At 48.4% G+C, this 21,335-nt stretch overlaps 1 protein-coding gene across 1 annotated transcript in view; it reads right to left on the reverse strand.

The window, feature by feature from the left end:
* The window catches only part of MAPT (microtubule associated protein tau), a 62,532-nt gene that overhangs the window by 15,406 nt on the left and 25,791 nt on the right, over positions 1–21,335 (reverse strand). Inside the window, exons 7-10 of the mRNA XM_007959761.1 lie at positions 20,784–20,981; positions 19,567–19,696; positions 16,928–16,981; positions 14,193–14,458 (exon numbers count right to left, since the gene is read on the reverse strand). Of these exons, the coding sequence (XP_007957952.1) occupies positions 14,193–14,458; positions 16,928–16,981; positions 19,567–19,696; positions 20,784–20,981 (648 nt within the window). The remainder of the gene's footprint in view (positions 1–14,192; positions 14,459–16,927; positions 16,982–19,566; positions 19,697–20,783; positions 20,982–21,335) is intronic.

The raw sequence follows: 21,335 nt of genomic DNA on the forward strand, positions 1-21,335 counted from the left end.
TATGTTGAATGATGCAGGAAGCACCAAAAGAAGACGAATGGAATACACAAGTCACTGTACCAGAAAGAATTGGTAGATGATCACCCATTTCAGGAGTTGGCATATGATCAAGAACCAATGGTACTGAAGGAAGAAGTCAAAACTACACTAAAGGAATTGGTGAAAAACAAGGTTCCAGGAATTGATGAAATACCCGCTGAGATGTTTCAACAAACGCAAGCCACGCTGAAGGCATTCACTTGGCTATGCCAAGAGATTTGGAAGACAGCTACCTGGCCAATTGGATCCAGCCAACTGCCCAGAAGAGATCCATATTTGTACCCATTCCAAAGAAAGGTGATCCCACAGAATGTGGTAATTATCAAATAATGTCATTGATATCACACACAAGTAAAATCTTACTGAAGATAATTAAAAAATGGTTGCAGCAGTATATTGACAGGGAACTTCCAGAAATGCAAGCTGGATTCAGAAGGGGATGTGAAGTGAGAGAGATCATAGCTGATGTCAGATGGATCTTGGCTGAAAGCAAAGAATACCAGAAAGATGTCGTTCTGGTTCCCTAGTGCCGCTCTGGCAAGAATATACCACAGATGGGATGGCCTTAACAAACAGGAGTTTATTGTCTTATAGTTTGGAAGCTTTAAGTCCAAGTTCAAAGTGCCAAACTCTAGGGGCTAGGTGAAAGCCCCTCAGCCTTGGGCTTCAGCTCTGCCTCCAGCTCCTGGCCCACTGAAGCTAGAGGCTTTTCTTCACTCAGATGGCTATTGGCTGCTGAGGCTGACAAGCCCAAGGTTGACAAAAAGGCACAGTCCTGATGTTACCAAATCACAAGGCAGGCCATTAATTCAAGTCCATTGTAAGTCCCCAGGTTGGCAGAGCATGGAAGGCTGCTGAACAAAGACACAGCTATATGCAGGGTCCAAGAATGCCATAAGCTTAAGACCATTCCCCAAGGCTTCCACTTAAATACAGGAAGCAGACTACATTCCCTTACTTAGGTAGCTACTCAGCTGCTCACAGTAGATTCCACCATGGAGTTGATTACCAGTTTCATCATAGGGAATACTTCATCCAGCTGCCCAGCCACTCAACCAGGCCCAGCCAAATTGACACACCAACTGAACTACCACAGATGTTTACTTGTGTTTTATTGACTATGCAAAGGCATTTCATTGTGTGGATCATAACAAATTGTAGCTAGCATTGAGAAGAATGGGAATTCCAGAACACTTAATTGTACTCATGAGGAACCAGTACATAGACCAGGAGACTGTCATTCAAACAGAACAAGGGGATACTGCATGGTTTAAAATCAGGAAGGGAGTGTGTCAGGGTTGTATCCTTTCACTATACTTAATCTGTATGCTGAGCAAATAATCCAAGAAGCTGGACAGTATGAAGGAGAACATGGCATCTGGATTGGAGGAAGAAGTCTCATTAACAACCTGAGATACGCAGACGACATAGCTTTGCTTGCTGAAAGTGAGGATGACTTGGAGCACGTACTGATGAAGATTAAAGACTGCATTATAGTTCACCTCTCAATGTAAAGAACACAAAAATCCTCACGACTGGACCAAAAGGCAGCATCACAATGAATGGAGAAAAGGTCGAAGTTGTCAAAGACTTCACATTACTTGGTTCTACAATCAACACCAATGGAAGTAGCAGTCAAGATGTCAAAAGACATATTGCATTGGGCAAATCTGTTGCAAAAGACCTCTTTCGAGTGTTGAAGGGCAAAGATGTCTCTCTGAAGACTAAGGTATGCCTAACCCAAGCCATGGTATTTTCAATCGCCTCTTACGCATGTGAGAGCTGGACAGGAATAAGGAAGACCGAAGAAGAGTTGATGCTTTTGAGTTGTGGTGCTGGCGAAGAATCCTGGAAGTACCGTGGACTGCTAAAAGGGCTAATAAATCTGTCCTGGAAGAAATGCAGCTGGAATGCTCCTTGGAAGCGAGAATAGCCAGACTTTGTCTCACCTACCTTGGTCATGTTGTTAGACGGGACTATTCTCTGGAGAAGGATGTCATGCTTGGTAAGGTGGAGGGTCAATGAAAGAGGGAAGGCCCTCAACAAGATGGATTGACACAGTGACTGCAGTGATGGGCTCAGGTATAGTAGGGATCATGAGGCTGGCACAGGCGGGCACTATTTCATTCTGTTGTACATAGACTCACTATGAGTGGGAGATGACTCAATGGCATATAACAACAACATCTCTGCAGAAGTAGATTGCCCAGTCTTCCTTCTGAGAAGAAAGCTAAAGACGCATGGAAACAGTCCAAGGGACTACTAGACCATGCAGTCCTCAGCCTGTATGACCATGAGAACAGAAGAACTAGATGGCTCCCAGTTACCACTGTCAACCACTCAGAAAGGGATCAGTGCAGGAGATTCTGGATAGAGAGGGAGAACAATGTGGAACAGAAGTCAAGATCATAAAAGACCAGGTTTACTGGTCTGATAGAGACTGGTGAGACACCCGAGACTATGGCCTGCAGTTACCCTTTAGATCTGGAACTGAACTCACTCACTCCTGTGGCTTCTAGCCAAACAAGAGACGGGCATACGGGGTGAACATTTGCAGCAGGTAGATACATTCCTTGGAGTGATCAGTCTGAGAAGAGAAGGGCAGCGTTTGCACAGGGAGATAGCTGGGGGTGGGGGGAGTGCATGATGCTTGGGAGGGAAGGACACAGGGAAGAGTCAAGTATGGGGAGGAAGTAAGAAGAGAGCGGTTGCATAGTGGGGGGTTACAGTCCATGTCATGAAACAAAATGTGTATGAAATGATGTATGGAAAATGAATTTGCTTTGTAAACTTTCACCCAAATCATTAAAAAAAAAAGAAAAAGTCCCACATGAACTCTTTTTTTGGGTCATTTTTTTCCCCCATAAATTTCCCAGTAGCAGTTTTGCCTGTTTTCAGAAAGAAACAAGCAGTTTAGATTTTTTTTTCCCCCCAAGAAAGCACAATGATAAAACAAGCACATTTAAAGGATAATGTTAAAGGAAGCTGAGGTCACCTCCACTGACAATTACAAGACTGATCATTGTACTGAGCTCTGAGCTTCCTGGAAGCCAAGGCAAAAAGGGAAAAGTGATGGGTTACATAAGCTCCTTATCTGAAAAGTAAACTTACCAGTTCTTCAACGAAGATAATCTTGTTTTCTATACCAATCTGTTCAAGAAATTTATCAAATGGGTCTTTATCAGGGGTATTAAGCAATATTACAAGGTCTGCAGCACGCATTGGAATGTTTTTCTCATGTGGTTTTTTTACTCCAACCCCACAAGAAAAGCAGCAAGCTTTTGTGGGATTTGGCAATAGACACAAGGATATTTACAACACAGACCTGAATTACTGTTAGTCCTCACGTGAAGTAAACACATTTACAGATTCCAGAGCAAGAAAGCAAGCAGAATCCTGAAAGTTAATTTCTCAGTCACATGTATGATACTGTGCCTCAGCTTTGGACACTGAAAATACCCATCAGAGGACACGACACTTTGGGAGGTTCCACATTTTGATCTGGGGGACCCCTAGTCAGGTGAGAAATTCCTAAGGTCAGAGTTTGACCCTAGAAGGGAGGCTGGGACCAGAGTGGGGCTGGGGCAAGGTCCACTTTGGTTTAAACTGTGACCTGGGTGGCCTGAAGCAGTCCCCAACTCTCACCAGGTCATACTCTTGTTCCACGTGGGAGCCCAGCCCGCCCTCCCTGACCCGAGTCTCCAGGCCTGTCCTTTCCTCCCCGGGGTGGCCCAGCTGAGGTCACTGGGCTGTCTCGGACTCAGCTTTTCCAGCACCATGTGGCGCTGGAGGCCAGGCTCCCGGCCAGGGTTAACAGGCCCAGTGCTGAGGACTGGGAGCAGCTGCCGGGATGCTTGGATGAGAATTTAACCTGAGGTGGGCCCCGAATACCCACACCGAGTCTCTCTTCAAGTCCAAGGTGGTGGCCCCAGGAAAAGACATGGGCAAACCTACCTACTTCCCATTAAATCAACCAAAGATCAGGTATCAAGGCAGAGTCACCTTTAGAATAATTCACTGTCCCTTTAAGCAGTGAGCTCCCAAAAGTTCTTTCATGACTTGGTTTACACAAGATTGATGAAGAAACACAGACCCTGTGCCCCGAGGGATGGCCAGAGGCTGTCAGGGTTACAGGCTGTCCCAGAGGAGGGTCCTTGCCTGGCTCTGACCTCTCCTCATTCCAGTGTCTTGACAGCTCAGCTCACAGTGAATCCAGGTCCCTGGCCCTGCTGTAGGAGAATAAGCCATCCCAGGCCCACTGAGTACAAAGCAGTGTACTCCACATGAATGTTCTACCCATGTGCTTATTGACAGTGTACTAATAAATGTTACTATTTAAAAAATACTTCCTTTTCTATTATGGTCTGTGGTGAATGAGATGGGGAGGCAATGACGAGGGGTGGAGGGAGAGAGATCAGAAAGAGGTGGCCAGAAGTGAATGGGGGGACACTAAGACTGAGGGAAGTAAAGGAGAGGGAGTGAAGACAAAATAGACACAACAGTGTTGACAGACGTCAACACTGATGTGGAGGTTCCAGCACTAGGCTCCAGGGCTGCACGGAGAGGGTTCACAGCGCTCCACCGCCATCTCGTGGCTACGTAGAACATTGCACCCCGACGTGTTGGAAGCCCACAACTCTGGGACGTTCCTGTTCTTCCGCGGACCTTCACATCCAACTGGCCTCGCTAACAGCAACCCTAGAGGCCATGACTTAACCTGCTCAGAGGCCACCTCCGTGCTCAGGCTCCTGTGACCTTCCTGATCAGGACCTCTGTCTGCACCGTGTCTTCTCACCCTGGGTCACCAGGATCCCCAGTTCTCCTGACCATACAGCCTCGGGCCCTGGGAGCCTGTTCTCTCACCCTGTTGGGACTCGTCTGTCAGGACCCCTGCCTTGCACTCTCTGTTTTTCAACACTGGGCTCCGGGACAAAGTCACTAATCACCCAGAGAGGTTGCTGAAGCTGGGTTCGTGACCCCCACCCCACTGACAAGGGAGCCTGCGCCTCCCTGCAGAGCACGCCCCCCCCCCACACACACACACTCTTCCTTCTCTTCCACCTTGGCTGGTGGATGATATCCTGTCCTGAACCTAGCTGGTTCACAGCAGCCCCAAGCCCTCTGCTGGGACCTCCCTCGACTAGCGTCAGGACTGTTAATGTACAGCCGTGGGGCTTAAACACGTGCCCCTGGCTTCCTCGGACCATTCTCCTTCCATCTGGATTTACCTGTGCAGTTTCCCGCCCCGCCTGTGCACCAGGAGCTCTCCCGGGCCTGCCCGTCCAAAGGCCACTGATGGCCCGGAGCAGTGGCAGATTACCCAAGAAGCAAGGTGAGCACAGGCTTACTTGTGCTTATTAACTACTCTGTAGTGAACAGTTTCACATGTGTTTCATCATATCAAAAAACGTGAAACTGTTTACTACAAATCACTAAGCACAAGTAAGCCTGTGCTCACCTTGCTTCTTGGCTAATTCGCTCCCGGCCCCTAGCAAGGGTCTGTCTTCTTTAACCTGGTACCACTGACAGTGTAGGGAACACCCCACGAGGTGACCCCCAGCAACACAGGCGACCCTCGGTGTGGGTGACCCTCCGTGGAGCAGGCTGCTCCCCCTCTTCTCTTGCCTCGTGCGCCCGGCTGCTGTGGTGCACCCAGGAATCGAACAGCAGTCCTGTGGGACAGAGCAGAACTGCCCCATGGGGAGAGGATGGCCAGTCTTTTCTCCTGTGGAGTTGCTGGCGGGCTCCTACTGCCAACGTTTTGGTAGCAGCCAAGCGCTTAACTAACCACTGTGCCACCATCGCTGCCTCTTGCTGCTGCAATTGCTCCTTTTATCTGCTCACACCTCTCTTTTCCCTGGCCTGGGTCCTGGGAGCAGGAACTCACCAGCCCCGGGCCTGGCACCCAGAGGGCCTTCCATAAATGCTGGCTGAATGACTAAGAAGGGGGGGAGGGAGGAAGGAAGCAGCTTTTGATGCTATTTTATGTTCCGTTATATTGGTCTTGTTTTCTTATTTATTTCTGCTCTTTGTTTCCTTATTCTTATTTCTCCTTTTTTCCCCCCATTAAGAACATAATTGATATACTACAGTCCTTTATTTATTTATTTTTAATAACAAAAGCATTTAAAACTATGCCTTCTAAGTACAATTTGGGGCACCTCCACTAATGTACGGGTAGGCACTTTGAAACAGTGTTCTCACTTCCTTCCTGAATAAGCAGTCACAGAGAAAAGTTTTTAATTTCCAAGTAATTGTGGTTGTGGTTGCTGATACAATTAATATCTGGTTTATTATATTGTGGTTAGAGAATGTGGTAGTTATGTTTGTGTGTCAACTTGGCTGGGCCTGGTTGAGTGGCTGGGCAGCTGGTGGTAGTTATTCCCCATGATGAGACTGGCAATCAGCTCCATGGTGGGATCTACCACAAGCAGCTGAGTAGCTGCCTTTGGGACGTGGTCTGCTTCCTGTATATAAGGAGAAGCCTTGGCAATGGTCTCTAGCCTATGACATGCTTAGACCCTGTATGTAGCTGTGTTATTGCTCAGCAGCCTGCTATGCTCTGCCGACCTTGGAACTTACAATGGACTTAAGTTAATGGCCTGCCATGTGGTTTGGTAACATTGAGACTATGCCTTTTTCCTTGTCCACCTTGGGCTTCTCAGCCTCAGCAGCCAGCAGCTGTCTGAGTGAAGAAATGCCTCTAGCTCCAGTGGGCTGGGAGCAGGAGGCAGAGTTGGACCCCAAGGTTGAGGGGCTTTCACCCAACCCCTAGAGACTGGCACTTTGAACTTGGACTTAAAGCCTCCAAATTGTAAGAATAAACTCCTGTTTGTTAAGGCCATCCCATTTGTGGTATGTTCTTGTCAGAGCGGCACTAGGGAACCAGAACACCCCATTAAGAACATAATTTATATACTACAATCCTTTTTTTTTTTTTTAATAACAAAAGCATTTAAAACTGTGCCTTCTCTTCTAAGTACAATTTGGGGCACCTCCACTAATGTACGGGTTTGTTACCAAGGCACTTTGAAATGGTGTTCTCACTTCCTCCCTGAACAAGCAGTCACATAGGAAAAGTTTTAAATTTCAGAATAATTGTGGTTGTGTTGCTGATACAATTAATATCTGGTTTATTATATTGTGGTTAGAGAACAGATAAGTGCAATTCCTGCTTCTCTAAGGCACTTGACTGCTAACCAAAAGGCTGGCGGTTCAAACACACCAGCCACTCCTCGGAAGGAAGGTTGGGCAATCTACTTCCATAGAGATACCGCCTCGGAAACCCAAGGAGGGGTCACTAGGAGTCGGGTCCGACTTGACAGCACATAACAACAACAACAACAACAGGTTTATAGGTATTTTTCTTTAGGGACTAGACACCCAGCACAGTGCCTGAACATTGAACAATAGGGAAGCCCCCACTGCAGTTTAATTCCTGGATTTTCCTGCTATTTCCCGCCTTTCAATTACAGTACAAATGACCTGTGCTCTTTTACTTCACTATCATGCATTGCTACCGAGCAGCATGAACTTGGCACAGGGCCAGGCCATGTTCTGTGCTATTGCCATGAAGCGGAACTGACTTGATGGGGCCCAACAACTGTCATTTAACAGCGAATTCAACTTCATTTCTACCCATTTTTAAAGTTTTCCTAAAAAAACAATTATTTAAAACAATTATTATTTTTATTGTGATCTGTGAAAGTCTAACAGTGCAACCTGGCTTTCCATTCAACAATTCATACACGTTTTGTTTTGCGACACTCAGTGCCGTCCGCACACTGTAACAGCATTCTTCCCACTTCCTCCCTCGGTTTACCTTCTTTCCTGCCCCTGTTGTATTTTTTTTCTGATTATAAACATTTTCATTGTAAAAATTAGGGAAGAAAAGGAAAAATAAAATCACAACCTCTATGAAAGTAGTTAATATAAGCATTTTGTCATATTTTCATTCACTCTCCTAAGCAGACTTTTTAGTAAAGATAGTAGGCATAACTTATAGGGCTCCCAGAATTTTAGTCCCGCTTTAATCCCATGTTGTTGCTCGTATCGGCCCACGTGACAGAGCAGGACCGCCCCACTGGGCTTTCTAAGCTGTGACTCTTACACTCTGGCAGGTCTTTTTCTAAGGTGTGACTCTTACACTCTGGCAGGTCTTTTTCTAAGCTGTGACTCTTACACTCTGGCAGGTCTTTTTCTGAGGAGTCGCTGAGTGGGTTCAAACCACCAACCCTTAGGTTTACAGCCTGGTACTTACCTGTTGTGCCACCAAGACACTTTTTTTTTTTAACTTAACAGTAAAACTGAATACTGTAACATAATATACAATTCATAATTATGAACCATTCCTCTCAATGGTCATTTTTGTTGTTGTTGTTATGTGCCATCGAGTCGGACCCGACCCATAGCGACCCCTCCTTGGGTTTCCGAGGCAGTATCACTACGGAAGTAGACTGCCCCATCTTCCTTCCGAGAAGTGGCTGGTGGGTTTGAACCGTCAGCCTTCTGGTTAGCAGTCAAGTGCCTTAGGCACTATGCTACCAGAGCTCCTAATGGTCATTTTAAGGGCTTCCTAATATTTTACTCGGAAGGAAGGTTTGGCAATCTACTTTTACAGAATGGCAACATCACAGTTTATTAGTTATCTCCTTATTGCTAAATATTTAAATTGCTTTCTTGTGTTTTGCAGTTACAAAGTTTGACGCACATTTTTGCACTTGGAGCTTCTTCTGAATTTTGGGTTTTCCTTGGCTCCTTGATTTAGATCATGCAGCACTCACAGTACATTGGGTGCTAGTGTGAGGCCACAGGGACACTAGAGCTCATTGCAACCCCATACAGCTGCCAGGCTACAGGAAGGAGACACAGGCACTTCAACAGATGAAGTGGAATAAAATCATCAAGAGGAATGAAATCATGAAAACTATGAACACTCCTCCATTACATCCAGAAGAGCCTGTCCCAACATCACTAGAACCTAAGAACGCCGGCTTCACGTCACGTAGCCCGGGGTGGATCATTTGGTTTTTAAGTTTTAAAAATACTGGTTTTCTGTGTCTGCCCTTCCCCCTGCCCCCACATACACATTGAACAGGAATACTTGGGGCCTCCGAGGCCCAGCCTGGGCTGGGTTCAGGGCCCATGGAATCTGGGGAGACAGGTCAGGATGGGAAGGGAAAGCCAGTCACTGGATCCAGGCTGCGCAGAGGCCCTGGAAGTCAGAGTGAGGCCAGAGGCCAGCAGGTGAGAACTGGGAGGCAGCTGGTTCTCGGCTTGGACTGCACTCACATTGGAAATATGGCGGAGCCCCACCTCGAGATTCTAACGGGTCGGGGTGAGGCTCGGCATTCCCAGGTGATGCCATTTTGCCATCAGGATCAAGATCAGGCTACCCCAGGACTCAGGTGCAGGCAGGCTCTCCAGGCCCCTCCACCCCTTCCCCCCACCTTCAGGCGACCCACCTAGCTCTCCAGTGTGATCCCCCTCCCCCATCTAGCTCTCCAGTGTGGCCAACTGATAGCTGCATTTTTCCTGAGAGATGATTTGGCTTTAAGCTCTTAAAGGAACTCATGCTACTATGGACTGAACTGTGTCCCTCCAACACAGTGGGGAACGCTGACCCCCACATCTGTGAACGGCATGGGACACGAGGCAATGTGATCTTCTTCCAGCTCAGGGCTGTCACTGCTCCTGCCAGCAGAGATGCAAGCGCTGGCCCGAATGCTCCAGAACCTCCTAAGGCAGCCTCAGATGACTGTGGCTGTTCTCCGTGCCAAGCTGAGGGTTCCGCTCCGGCTCCCTCAGTCATGCGCTCGCACTGACGCCACCAAATCAAATTAACCACACATTTGATGAAGGGCTTGCCAACGGCACAGCTTCCCCGTCCTTACGGTCTAGATAAGAGAGAGGCAGGCCCGGCTCAGAGTGGTCAGCGCTCTCATGGACGCTGAGAAAAGGGAGGGAAATCCAGGAAGACTTCTTGGAGGAGATGGCATCTGAAGTTAGGCTTGAGAAAAGGGTGGGTGGGAAGGCAGAGGGAGCCCATAGGCTGGTGAGGGGTAGTAGGCTTGGTGTCCTTAGTACCTAATGAGTTGTCAGGATAGCATTGGCTACAACAGTGGAGTCTTCCTGGTAGGCACCCAGTGCGCAGAGTTTTGGTTTTCATTTTTCAAAAGGGGCAAGTGGCCAAGATGTGCCATGAGGACAGAGCACTCCCAGGACACTCACCTGTGTCCTGTGAATGAGGGGCTGGCCAGCGAGGGTGGGAGCCCATCGCACCATCAAGGAAAACCTCTTGGTGGGGTCCCTTTGCCTCGGCAGCTTCACAGAGGCATGGACTTCAAGCCAGCACCCCACAGAAGCTGCCAAGAGCCCCTTCTGGAAGAGTGTGGGGCATCTTTACAAAGAGAAAACAAGGATAATTCAGGGACAATAAAATGAGGACAGAGGACTCCCCTCCAACCCAAAGGCCAATGAGACACTGGCACTCCCATAAGACCAAGCGCCCAGCCACAGGGAGGGGTGACTGACCCCAGGAGGTGCTGGTCTCCCTGAGGAAGACCCTTCAGAGGCCCCAAGGACTGGAAAAGGAGGACAGGAAGTCCAGGGTACCCTTCTCCAGGGAATGGTCCCTTCTGACAACATGACCAAAGTAGGTGAGATGCAGTCTGGCCATTCTTGCTTCCAAGGAGCATTCCAGCTGCACTTCTTCCAGGGCAGACTTGTTCATTCTTCTGGCAGTGCATGGTATTTCCAGTATTCTTCGCCACCATCGCCATTCAAAGGCATCAACTCTTCCTCAGTCTTCCTTATTCACTGTCCAGCTTTTACATACATATGATACCATGGCTTGAGTCAGGCACACCTTAGTCTTCACAGTGACATTTTTGCTTCTTAATCTTTTGCAGCAGACTTGCCCACTGCCATACGACGTCTGATTTCCTGACTGCTGTTTCCATGAGTGTTGACTGTGGATCTAAGGAAAATGAAATCCCTGACAGCTTCACTCGTCTCCATTTATCATGATGTTGCTTATAGGTCCCATTCTGAAAATTTTCATTTTCTTTATGTTGAGGTATAATCCATACTGACAGCTGTAGTTTTTGATCTTCATCAGTAAGTGCTTCAAGTTGTCTTCACTTTTAGCAAGCAAGGTTGTGCTGTCTGCATATCACAGGTTGTTAATGAGTCGTCTTCCAATCCTGATGCTGGATTCTTCATATAGTCCAGCTTCTTGGATTATTTGTTCAATATACAGATTGAATAAGTATGATGAAAGGATACAACACCGATGCACACTCTTCCTGATTTTCAGCCATGCAGTATCCCCTTGTTTTGTTTGAATGAGCTTCTTGGTCTACGTACAGGTTTCTCATGAGCAAAATTAAGTGTTCTGGTATTTCCATTCTTCGCAATGTTGTCTATAAGTTGTTATGATCCACACAGTCAAATGCCTTTGCATAGTCAATAAGGTAGACATCTTTCTGGTGTTCTTTGCTATCAGCTAAGATCCCTCTGACATCAGCAATGATAGCCCCCATTCCACGTCCTCTTCTGAATCCAGCTTGCATTTCTGGCACGTCCCTGTCAATACACTGCTGCAGCCATTTTTAAATTATCTCCAGCAAGACTTCACTTGTGTAATATTGATGATACTGTTCGATAATTTCCACATTCTGTTGAATCACCTTTCTTTGGAGTGGGCACAAACACCAGTCTCTTCCAGTCAATTGGCCAGGTAGCTGTCTTCCACATTTCTTGGCAAGTTCCTCCAGTGCTGTATCCATTTGTTGAAACATCTTAATGGGTATTCAGTCAATTCCTGGAGTCTTGTTTTTGCCAATTCCTTCAGTGCAGGCTTGACATCTTCCTTCCATATTATTGGTTCTTGATTGTATGCTATCTCCTGACATCAGCCAATTCTTTTTGATACAGTGATTCTGTGTATTCCTTCCACCTTCTCTGGTGGTGTAGTGCTTAAGGCATTTGACTGCTAGCCAGAAGGCTGGTGATTCAAATCCACCAGCCACTCCTCCGAAGGAAGGTTGGGCAATCTACTTCTGTAGTGATACCGCCTCAGAAACCCAAGGAGAGGTCACTATGAATTGGATCCAACTCAATGGCTATGAGTTTGGTTTTGGTTTTTGCATCATTCAGGGGGTCCAGCCCAGTGCTCCCTTCATCTCAGGCCATCAGAAACTGGTGTTTCCGAACCACCCATAGAGTCTTTCGATATTGCAACTCAAGGCTTGAGTTTTTTCTTGTTCTTTCAGCTTGAGAAATGCTGAGTGTGCTCTTCCCTTTTGACTTTCTAACTCCAGGTCTTTGCATATTTAATTATAATATTTTACTTTGTCTTCCTTACCTGCCCTTTGAAAACTTCTGTTCAGCTCTTTTAATTTCAACATTTCTTCATTCACTTTAGCTACTCTATGTTCAAGAGCAAGTTTCAGAGTCTCTTCTGACATCCATTTTGGTCTTTTCTTCCTTTTCTGTCTTTTTGGTGACCTTTTGCTTTCTTCATGGATGATGTTTTTAATGTCATCCCACAACTTGTCTGGTCTTCAGTTACTCATGTTCAATGTGTCAACTCTATTCTTCAGATGGTCTCTAAATTCAAGTGGGATATAATCAAGGTTGATTTTTGGCTCTCGTGGACTTATTTTTAATTTTCTTTAGCTTCAGCTTCAGCTTGCATATGAGCAATTGATGGCCTGTTCCACAGTCAGCTCCTTGCCTTGTTTTGACTGATGACACTGACCTTCTCCATTGTCTCTTTCCACAGCTATATATAAAAAAAATACAAAACCAAACCCACTGCCATCGAGTCGATTCCGACTCATAGTAACCTCCATTGGGTTTCTGAGGTGGTAAATGTTTGTAGAAGTAGATTGCCCAGTCTTGCTTTCACGGTTTGAACCACCAATTTTCTGGTTAGTAGTCAGATGCCTTAGGCACTGTGCTACCAGAGTGCCTCCACAAATATACTCGATATAATTTCTGTGTGTTCCATCTAGAGAGGTCCACGTGTATCAAAAAAAAAAAAAAAAAAAAAAAACCAAATCACTGCCATCGAGTTGATTTTGAATCATAGTGACACCCTTGGGGTTTCCGAGCCAGTAAATCTTTAATGGAAATAGATTGCTCAGTCTTCCTTCTGTGGAGTGGTTGGTGGGCTTGAACCTTCAACCTTCTGGTTAGCAGTCAAATGCCTTAGGCACTATGCTACCAAAGTTCCTTGTTTATTTTGTTGAAAAACAAGTATTTGCAATGATAAGTAGTTGTCTTGCAAAATTCTATCATGTAATCTCTGGCCTCATTTCTACCACCAAGGCCATTATTTTCCAACTACTGATGCGTCTTCACTGTTTCCAACTTTTGCATTCCAATCGCTAATAATCATCAATACATTTTAATTGCACATTTGGTCAATTTCAGACCGCGGACGTTGGTGTCCCCTCAGAACCAGGCCCCCATGCCGCCTCCTCTTCTGCATCTCTCCCCCTGGTGCTGGGTGAAGGAGGGAGACTGAGAACAAGAGGAAGAGAAAGGGGGTCTGGGCCAGCGCCCCTCCACCTCAGACCAGCAGATGGTGTTTCCCCACCTGAATAAGCCAATGATTCCATGAGCACCCACTGCTTGCAGAAAAACCAGCTGTCCTAAACAGAATCCTCTAATCTCCCCGGAATTGAAGATCAAAGAGAAATAGAATCTGAGTGAATAGCCAAAGAAAACCAGAGCTGTCCAACTCTAGGCTGAGACAGGTTTGAACCCCTGTGGGTGCCCCACTTTGAGAACTCCCAGATCATGGACATACAACCCTGTAATTTCTGATACTGTCCACCAGCAGGGCTGAAGTGAGGAAGGAAAAAACTGGTACTTCCTCCCCACTGAGGTGGCACTCGTGGCTCGGTGGTGATCCTGCCAAAGAATTGAGCCATAACCTGATTCTCCGTCTTTGAAGAGGTGCATGATGAGGACCCCTTTGGAGCTGAGCCAGGCAGGTAGTGGGAGTTGAGGCACTCATCCACCTAGGCCCCAGGTGGGAGGGGCCTCGTGGGAAGGTTCCAGCCCCTCTCCCTGCCTCAAGTCACACACACACACACACACACACACACACACACACACAGCCTCCCTCCACTCGCCCTTACCTTTCCGCCTCCGGGCTGATGTTTCAGGTTTTCGGTGGAGCCAATCTTGGACCTGACGTTCTTCAGGTCCGGCATGGGCACAGGGGCCGTCTGCAGGCGGCTCTTGGCTGAGGATGGTGACTTGGGTGGGGTGCGGACCACTGCCACCTTCTTGGGCTCCCGGGTGGGCGGGGTTGGCAGGGACGGGGTGCGAGAGCGACTGCCAGGAGTCCCCGGAGAGCCTGGGCTGCTGTAGCCACTGCGGTCCCCAGATTTCCCGGATTCCCCTGGGAAGGAAGGAAGGAAGGAGGTGAGGCCAGGATTTGGGGAGGAGGCGTTGGCTAGAAAAGGCCTTGGGCCGCTGTGCTGTGAGCCAGTGTCGGGACTCAGGGCTGGAACAACCCTAGAAGAGCCCTGGAGCCCATTTCTAGACACGAGCAATCTCCTCCTTCCCTTGTTGCTTAGCAACAGAGACACCTCCTTTACCAGGAAAGCAACAGCGTGCTCATCAGGGACCACCCAACACCCCCTCCCACAGACCGGACCAACTCCAACCCTTGGCCCTGGGATCCGAGAAGCCTGGAACTAGCTCTGGGGTCTCAGGAAAGTCACCTCCCCTGAGCTCAGAGGCCTCATCTCAAAATGGAAGTGATTATCTCTCAGTGGTGAGGGACAGCAGGTGCTGACAGTGCAGAACTAGTGCCACTCTCGTGGCCTTTACCCTGAATGCTGATGATAAAACAAAGGTCCCCATTGCCACCCTCTCCTCTCCATCACTGGATAGCTTACCCACACGGGCATTTCAGCTGTTCAGCAAATTCAAAGCCCCTTTCCCACCAGACCCCTGACCAGCCTCCCCGACTCCCCTTCAGTGCCTGGTCTGGAGTGGTGTACTCAGTCCATGCGTGACTGTCCTTAGCTCTCCAGACAGGCCAAGCCGCTTCATGCCATTGGCTCCTGGCCTACTGCCCTTCCCCCAACACTTCCTTCCTCCATGCCAGTGCAGACAAATACCAACACACCCTTCCAAGCACAGTGCAGGCGCCACCACCCCAGGAAGGCTGCTGGGTCTCTCCTCTCCCCAACAGTCCTGCCCTCCTCTGGGCACCCTTTGCCCCTAGCCGCACCTCTATTCTGCCTTGCCGTGCTCCCTTGTCAGTCACTACTGGTGCTTGTGTGACTCATGGGATCACTGGTTCCCAAGCTGTGGCTCACGGACCCCAGCATCAATCTCAGGGGGAGTGGGGCTTGTGAGATGCAGATCCCAGGCCCCATCCAAACCTGCTACAGCAGAATCTCGCAGGGCGGGGCCTACACAACTGGTTTTCTCCAAGCTCCCAGGGATTCGGGAGCACAGGCAAGTCAGAACCCTGGACTTGGTGCTGGGCCAGCTCTGGGAACCTGTGCAGCTGAGAGGACTGCTGCTTCTCAGCTTCCGGCACCAGCGCCCACGCCCCAGCCCCAGGAACCATCTGTGACAAACAGGGGCCCACTGGCTCCAATCTGGAGCGGGGCAACTCTTTATGCAATGAACTAATGATGGCTCTTGTCGAGTGAAGACTAAGATCGTGGTTTTGAATGTTTGCACGTCCATGCCTACTGGATCCCTAACGTAGTCAAGCCCCGTGGTGAGGGCACATACAAAGAACGTTCTCCTTTTCCACACGCGGAAACCACAGACGGGCTCCCGCTGCCCAGGCTCAGCCTTCTCTCTGCCCCCGAAGCTCTCCCGCCTTTTGCCGTCCTGCCCCAAGGGATGCAGCATGGCCTGTGGGCTCTGGGGTGCCTTCAAACCCTTTCTGTGCCACTTAACCAAGGAGTGACCATGTGCGAGTCACTTAACTTCCCTAAGCCTGTCTTCTCCTCTGGAAAATGGGGAGAGCGAGTGTACCCCGCAGGGTTATGTTTTGAAGAATGGATACAGTAAGAGGGAAAGCATCCAACACAGCATCTGTCACTCACAGGGTGGGAGTTTAATCAACACCAGTGGGGATTTCATGCTGTCACACATTGGAGTGTGTCCCCAAAAAAGATATGTTGAAGTCTTAACCCCTCGTACTTGAGCACATGACATTGTTTGGGAAGAGGGCCTTTGAAGATGCTAGCAGCTAACATGAGGTCATGCCGGAGTGGGGTGAACCCAATGCAGTCTGAGTGGTGTCCTCTAAAAGAGTGAGACACAGAGGTGGAAGGAAGACACAGGCAGAGATGCAGTTACGCCGTAGCCGCCCAACAGGGAATATCTGAGCCACCAGAAGCTGGGAGATGAGAAAGACTCTTCTCCTAGAGCCTTTGGAGAGACCACGGCCCTGCCAACCCCCTGAATTCAGATTCCAGGCCTCCAGAACTATGAGACAATGCCATTTGAAGCCACCTGCTTTGTAGTGCTTTGTTACGGCAGCCGCAGGAAACTAAGACACACGCCTAAACCTTGGTTAGAGACAGTCCAAACCACCACTCACAACCATCTCAGGCACATGCTGCCTCCCCACCCCTAGCCCAACAGCCCTCGGCCATGCCCTTGTCCCCAGAGTAAATGAGCGCATTGGGATTAGAAAGGACCGTCCAACAAATGTCTGCACAAACCACACCAAGAGAACAGGAGCTCTGAGTGTTCCCTCTTCAGGCTCAGTGTGTGAAGCCATTTCAGAAGCAGGCACGCCCAGCTCAGAAGACAGAAGCCCCCAAGCAGCCACCCCGCCAAGAGACTTTCCCTGCAAAGGGGCCTTGTCGGCGAGAAGCACACTCACAATTACCTCTCTCAGATCTCTCCCCTGCAGGGGGAGGTTTTCTCTGTACTTTCTTGGTAGCTTAAAAAGAAAAAGTCCACAGAAAGCCTCATTATAATCAAGCTGACGCTGGGCCTCGGTGAGGTCTTCCTCCCGCCCTGGTGCCCAGCCACCCACGGCCACTCACACATCGGTGAGTGAGGCAGGGAGCAGGAGCAGGGAGTGGGGCCATTCTGAGGAGAAACAAGGTGGGTGAGGGGAGACCCTCCAGCTGGCTGCCAGCCGGGAGCAGGTAAGACCACAACTGCCAGGAGGAGGAACCAGCCAAGTGCCCATCAACAGGTGACTCAATACACACACAAGGTGGCCCATCCATGCCATGGGATGGTATTCAGCCACAGAGAGAAAGAAGTTCAGCTACTCACTGCAACCTGGAGGAACTTTGAGAACATTATGCTGAGTGAAGAAAGTCAGACACAAGGGGACAAGTAGTATGATCCCGTGGCTAGGAAATACCTAGACAGGCAACTGAACGGAGACCAAAGTTTATTAGCGGTTACCAGGGGCAGGGGGGAAGTAGCACTGAGTTTGAGTTAAGGGCGAGAAATAAACCACTGGAAACAGCTGTTGGTGATGGCTGGACAACATGGTGAATATAGTTAATGTCACTGCTGTGTGTGAAAAAACATTTGAAAGGGCAAATGTCTTCTTATATATATTTTACCATAGTAAAATTAAAACAATAAAAGGAAAGAACTGCCATCCTTGTTTCAAGGGGGGAAGTGTGAGTCCAGAGGGAAAAAACAGAAGCAAAATTATAAATAAAACCCAATCGCAATCCTGTTAATTACCCCTGTGTGGCATGTGTTAGATATATGAGAGAAAATGCTGGAAAAGAAATCCAAACCCATGGGCCTTCATGGGCAGCTGTCCTTGCAAATTCCACAACTACCCTACCACATCCGTGGGCCAAACACCATGGCAAAACCACACAGCAGGTCAAGGGCTCTGAGTGGCCACCACAGGCCAAGGAGAAGCAGAAACCCTATGGGACAGGCCTGGTCTCCACCACAACCTGCACCCGGGCTCCAGGCCTCCTGAGCATCTTCATGGAGCTGGTGCAGACCAGACACCCCTGGGTCAGGCAGAATCTAAAACCAGTTGCTCAGATGGGTTGCTGGAATATGCTCAGCCTGGCTGTCCCTAATCCTCAGAGGGTGACTGGGCCTCAGTTGGTACAGACGGTCAAAGTGCTCAGCTAAACAAAAGGTTCCAACCTTTCTTCAGGGTTCAAATTCACTCAGATGCCTCAGAAGAAAGGACTACTGATCTACTTGCAAGAAGTCAGCCATTGACAACCCTGTGGAACACAGTTCTACTCTGACACACATGGGGTCGCCATGAGTCAGAATCAACTCAATGACAATCGGTTGGCTGGTTGGTATCCTATTAGCAAAGGAGCTCTGGTGGTATACTGGTTAAGGCATTTGGCTATTAACTAAAAGATTGGTGGTTCGAACCAACCAGCCACTCCACAGAAGAAAGATGAGGTAGTCTGCTTCCATAAGGATGTACAGCCTTGGAAACCCACTGGGGGTCGCTTTGAGTCAGAATCGACTTGATGGCAGTGAGTTATCCCCACTAGCACCACTTAGACTGACACCCTGACTGGTACTCAGAATGGCAGGCTTCTACTCACAGCAGCTCAGGGGAAGGGGCACAAGGTGTAGCCACTCAGCTAAGACCAGGAGGTTCTGTAGAGGATTCCTAACATTCCCAGCTGCCCAGTGGCCGCACCCTGTGTGACGTCATCTATAGTGACCTACCCAGGCTGCTGTGCTGTTGCCATTGACAGTAGCCACACATCTCACTTGAGGCCTTAAAAGCACCTCACACTGGGGCTGCCTCCCAGAGGCCCTGACTTGGCGTCAAAGAAGCTGGGAGAAGCCCCTTTCCTACTTATGGGTCATATGACTGCATTTTCTGCATGCATAAAATAAGCTGGTTAGATCTAGTCACGAAAACTCTCAGAGCCTAGATTTCTTTATTGATAAAAAGTAGGGTTCAATTTCTACCGCAGAAAATTGTCAAAAGGATTCAAAAGAAAACCAACGCACAGTGCTTAGTAAACTGCAAGGTGCTGACAAGCTACCAGGGGCTATTAATTTTTAGAGGCCTTCAGTGGTGGAATGGGAGCTCTGGTGGGGTAGTGCCTAAGGCATTTGACTGCTAATCAGAAGGCTGGTGGTTCAAACCCACCAGCCATTCTTCAGAAGGAAGACTGGGCAATCTACTTTCGTAGTGATACTGCCTGGAAACCCAAGGAGGGGTCGCTTTGAGTTGGATCCGACTTGAAAGCAGTGAGTTTTTTTTTCAGTCAGTGGTGGAATAGGTCCTTGGGCAGTGCAGACACTTTATGATCAACTACTAGCCTGAAGGTTGGTGGTTCGAACCCACCTAGCGAGTCTGTGGAAGAAAGGCTATGGGCGATTGGGGGATTTGCTCCCGTAAAGATTACAACCAAGAAAACCCTATGCAGCAGCTCTACTCTGTAACTTATGGGGTCGCCAGAAGTCAGAACTGACTCTGGTGAGGGGTTTTCAGAGTTGGGGGTGTACCTACTGAGAGCTTTCTCTGGGTTGGATTCAACAGAACCTTCTTCTTACCAGTGCCGGGTGGTGTCTTTGGGGAAGGCGTGGTTTTCGCAGGAATCCTGGTGGCATTGGCTGGGCCTTTCTGGCCTGGAGGGGCAGCTCCCCGGGGAGTGGCGATCTTCGTTCCAGTCTTATCTGCCCCCTGTAAACCGAATCACGGTACAGTGGTTTTTACGAAGTGGAACTCTTACTGTCGCCTAAAGTCAATGCCAGCCCCACTCTCTTGCTTTGATTCAAAAGGAGGCTAGGATTGGGAATAACTTTGCCTACCTATTGGATGGAACAAGTGTCTTCTACCACCACGAGGGTTTGCTTGGCACACAAACCCACAGCCCCACCCAAACACCAAGTGCCCTGGTCATGAACTACCTACCCCTAGAGCAACGGTTTATATTAGTTATAAGCATGAGTTGTGCTAATGTATTTTATAAAAAGGCAATAAGGCTTATCAAAATGATCTGGTTCATTATCCACTCAGTGTTGATCAGTGAGCGGGACATCAGTGGGCTATCCCTAAGTGGGCATCCACTTTCTGACTCTAATTATGGATTTATGTGACTGGCAGTTGGTTTCCCCAGAGGCTTTTGGTCTATGAAGACACTGTTGAACTTGACCAAGAGTGCTACACAGAGCTAGGTCATATTCTTCTGTTCTCCTCTTAGCAACCCTGAGGTTTCAATAAGACTTTAGGTATGCTGAGAGCCCTTGGCAGGTGAACACCAGCCATCAGGTAACAAACTGACCAAAGGTTGAGAGTGGTCACGGCCACTTGCTGGGTTTGGTTACCAGGTAAATGACCTTTAGACATAACACAAACTCAAAAGCAAACTGACATTAACCAAGGACCACGAGATGGTTCAGGAGGGCATGAACTGGGGGGGGGGGGGCAGGTGTTGAGGCCCAGTGAGCCTGTCCAACCCAAATGAAGGCAATCTGGAAGTGTTTCCAGTTACATGGTCAGGGATGGCCAGAGGGATCCAATTAGAGTGGATGGCCATTTTCAAACCAGGGTTCCCTAGGGTGCCTTCAGGGCTGCTGCTACGAGGGGCTAAGGGGAGCTGAGATGTGTGGCTCTCAGCTCCCTTGTCCCTCTTCAACCAGAAATTAACTATTCTACATGGCGCTCCTATGGAAGAGCTTATCTGAAGAAAGGTCTTTGTGGCTAAAATAACAGACATTTGAAAACCACGTGAGAGCGGCCTGATTCTTTTCAAAGGTGGTGTCCTTACCTTGACTTTCATCTCCTTTGCTCCAGAACTGCCAGTTCGGGGTGTGACAGATGAGACGTGTTTAGGAGAGGAAGATGGCTCTGGGCACACGGCAGGGCTGGAGGGTTTGATCAAAGGGTCTGAGCTACCAGGAGTGGGGCGTTTGGGGCTAAGGCAAGGCCTATTTTTCAGGGTTCTAGCAGAGGAAGGTGTGGATGTCTTAAACATAAACATAAATAAAATCAAAATAAAAGTCAGCACATGGGGGAGGAAAACAAACTGAAAAAGGACAGTGACTAAAAATAAATAAGGCAGGTAATGGTTTAGAGCAGTGATCTTCACACTGTTTGATCATGTACCCTCATCAGTAAGAACAAGTGACCCTACTGTACCTGTAGGTATTTACCAGTTACATACACACACTATCATGTCCACCATAAAACTTCAACATGATAGGACTTTTAGGAGGAGAAGATGAATAATGGCTCAAGTTCTAGTATGTTCTTTGTCTAGCACATTGGGCCGTCTTGTGCCCTCTACGTCAGAGATCATTTGTTTAAAGGTGGTCCACAC

This window comes from Orycteropus afer, unplaced genomic scaffold, assembly GCF_000298275.1.
Source record: "Orycteropus afer afer isolate SDZICR_OR568_19922 unplaced genomic scaffold, OryAfe1.0 scaffold00018, whole genome shotgun sequence".
NCBI classification, from domain to species: Eukaryota; Metazoa; Chordata; class Mammalia; order Tubulidentata; family Orycteropodidae; genus Orycteropus; species Orycteropus afer.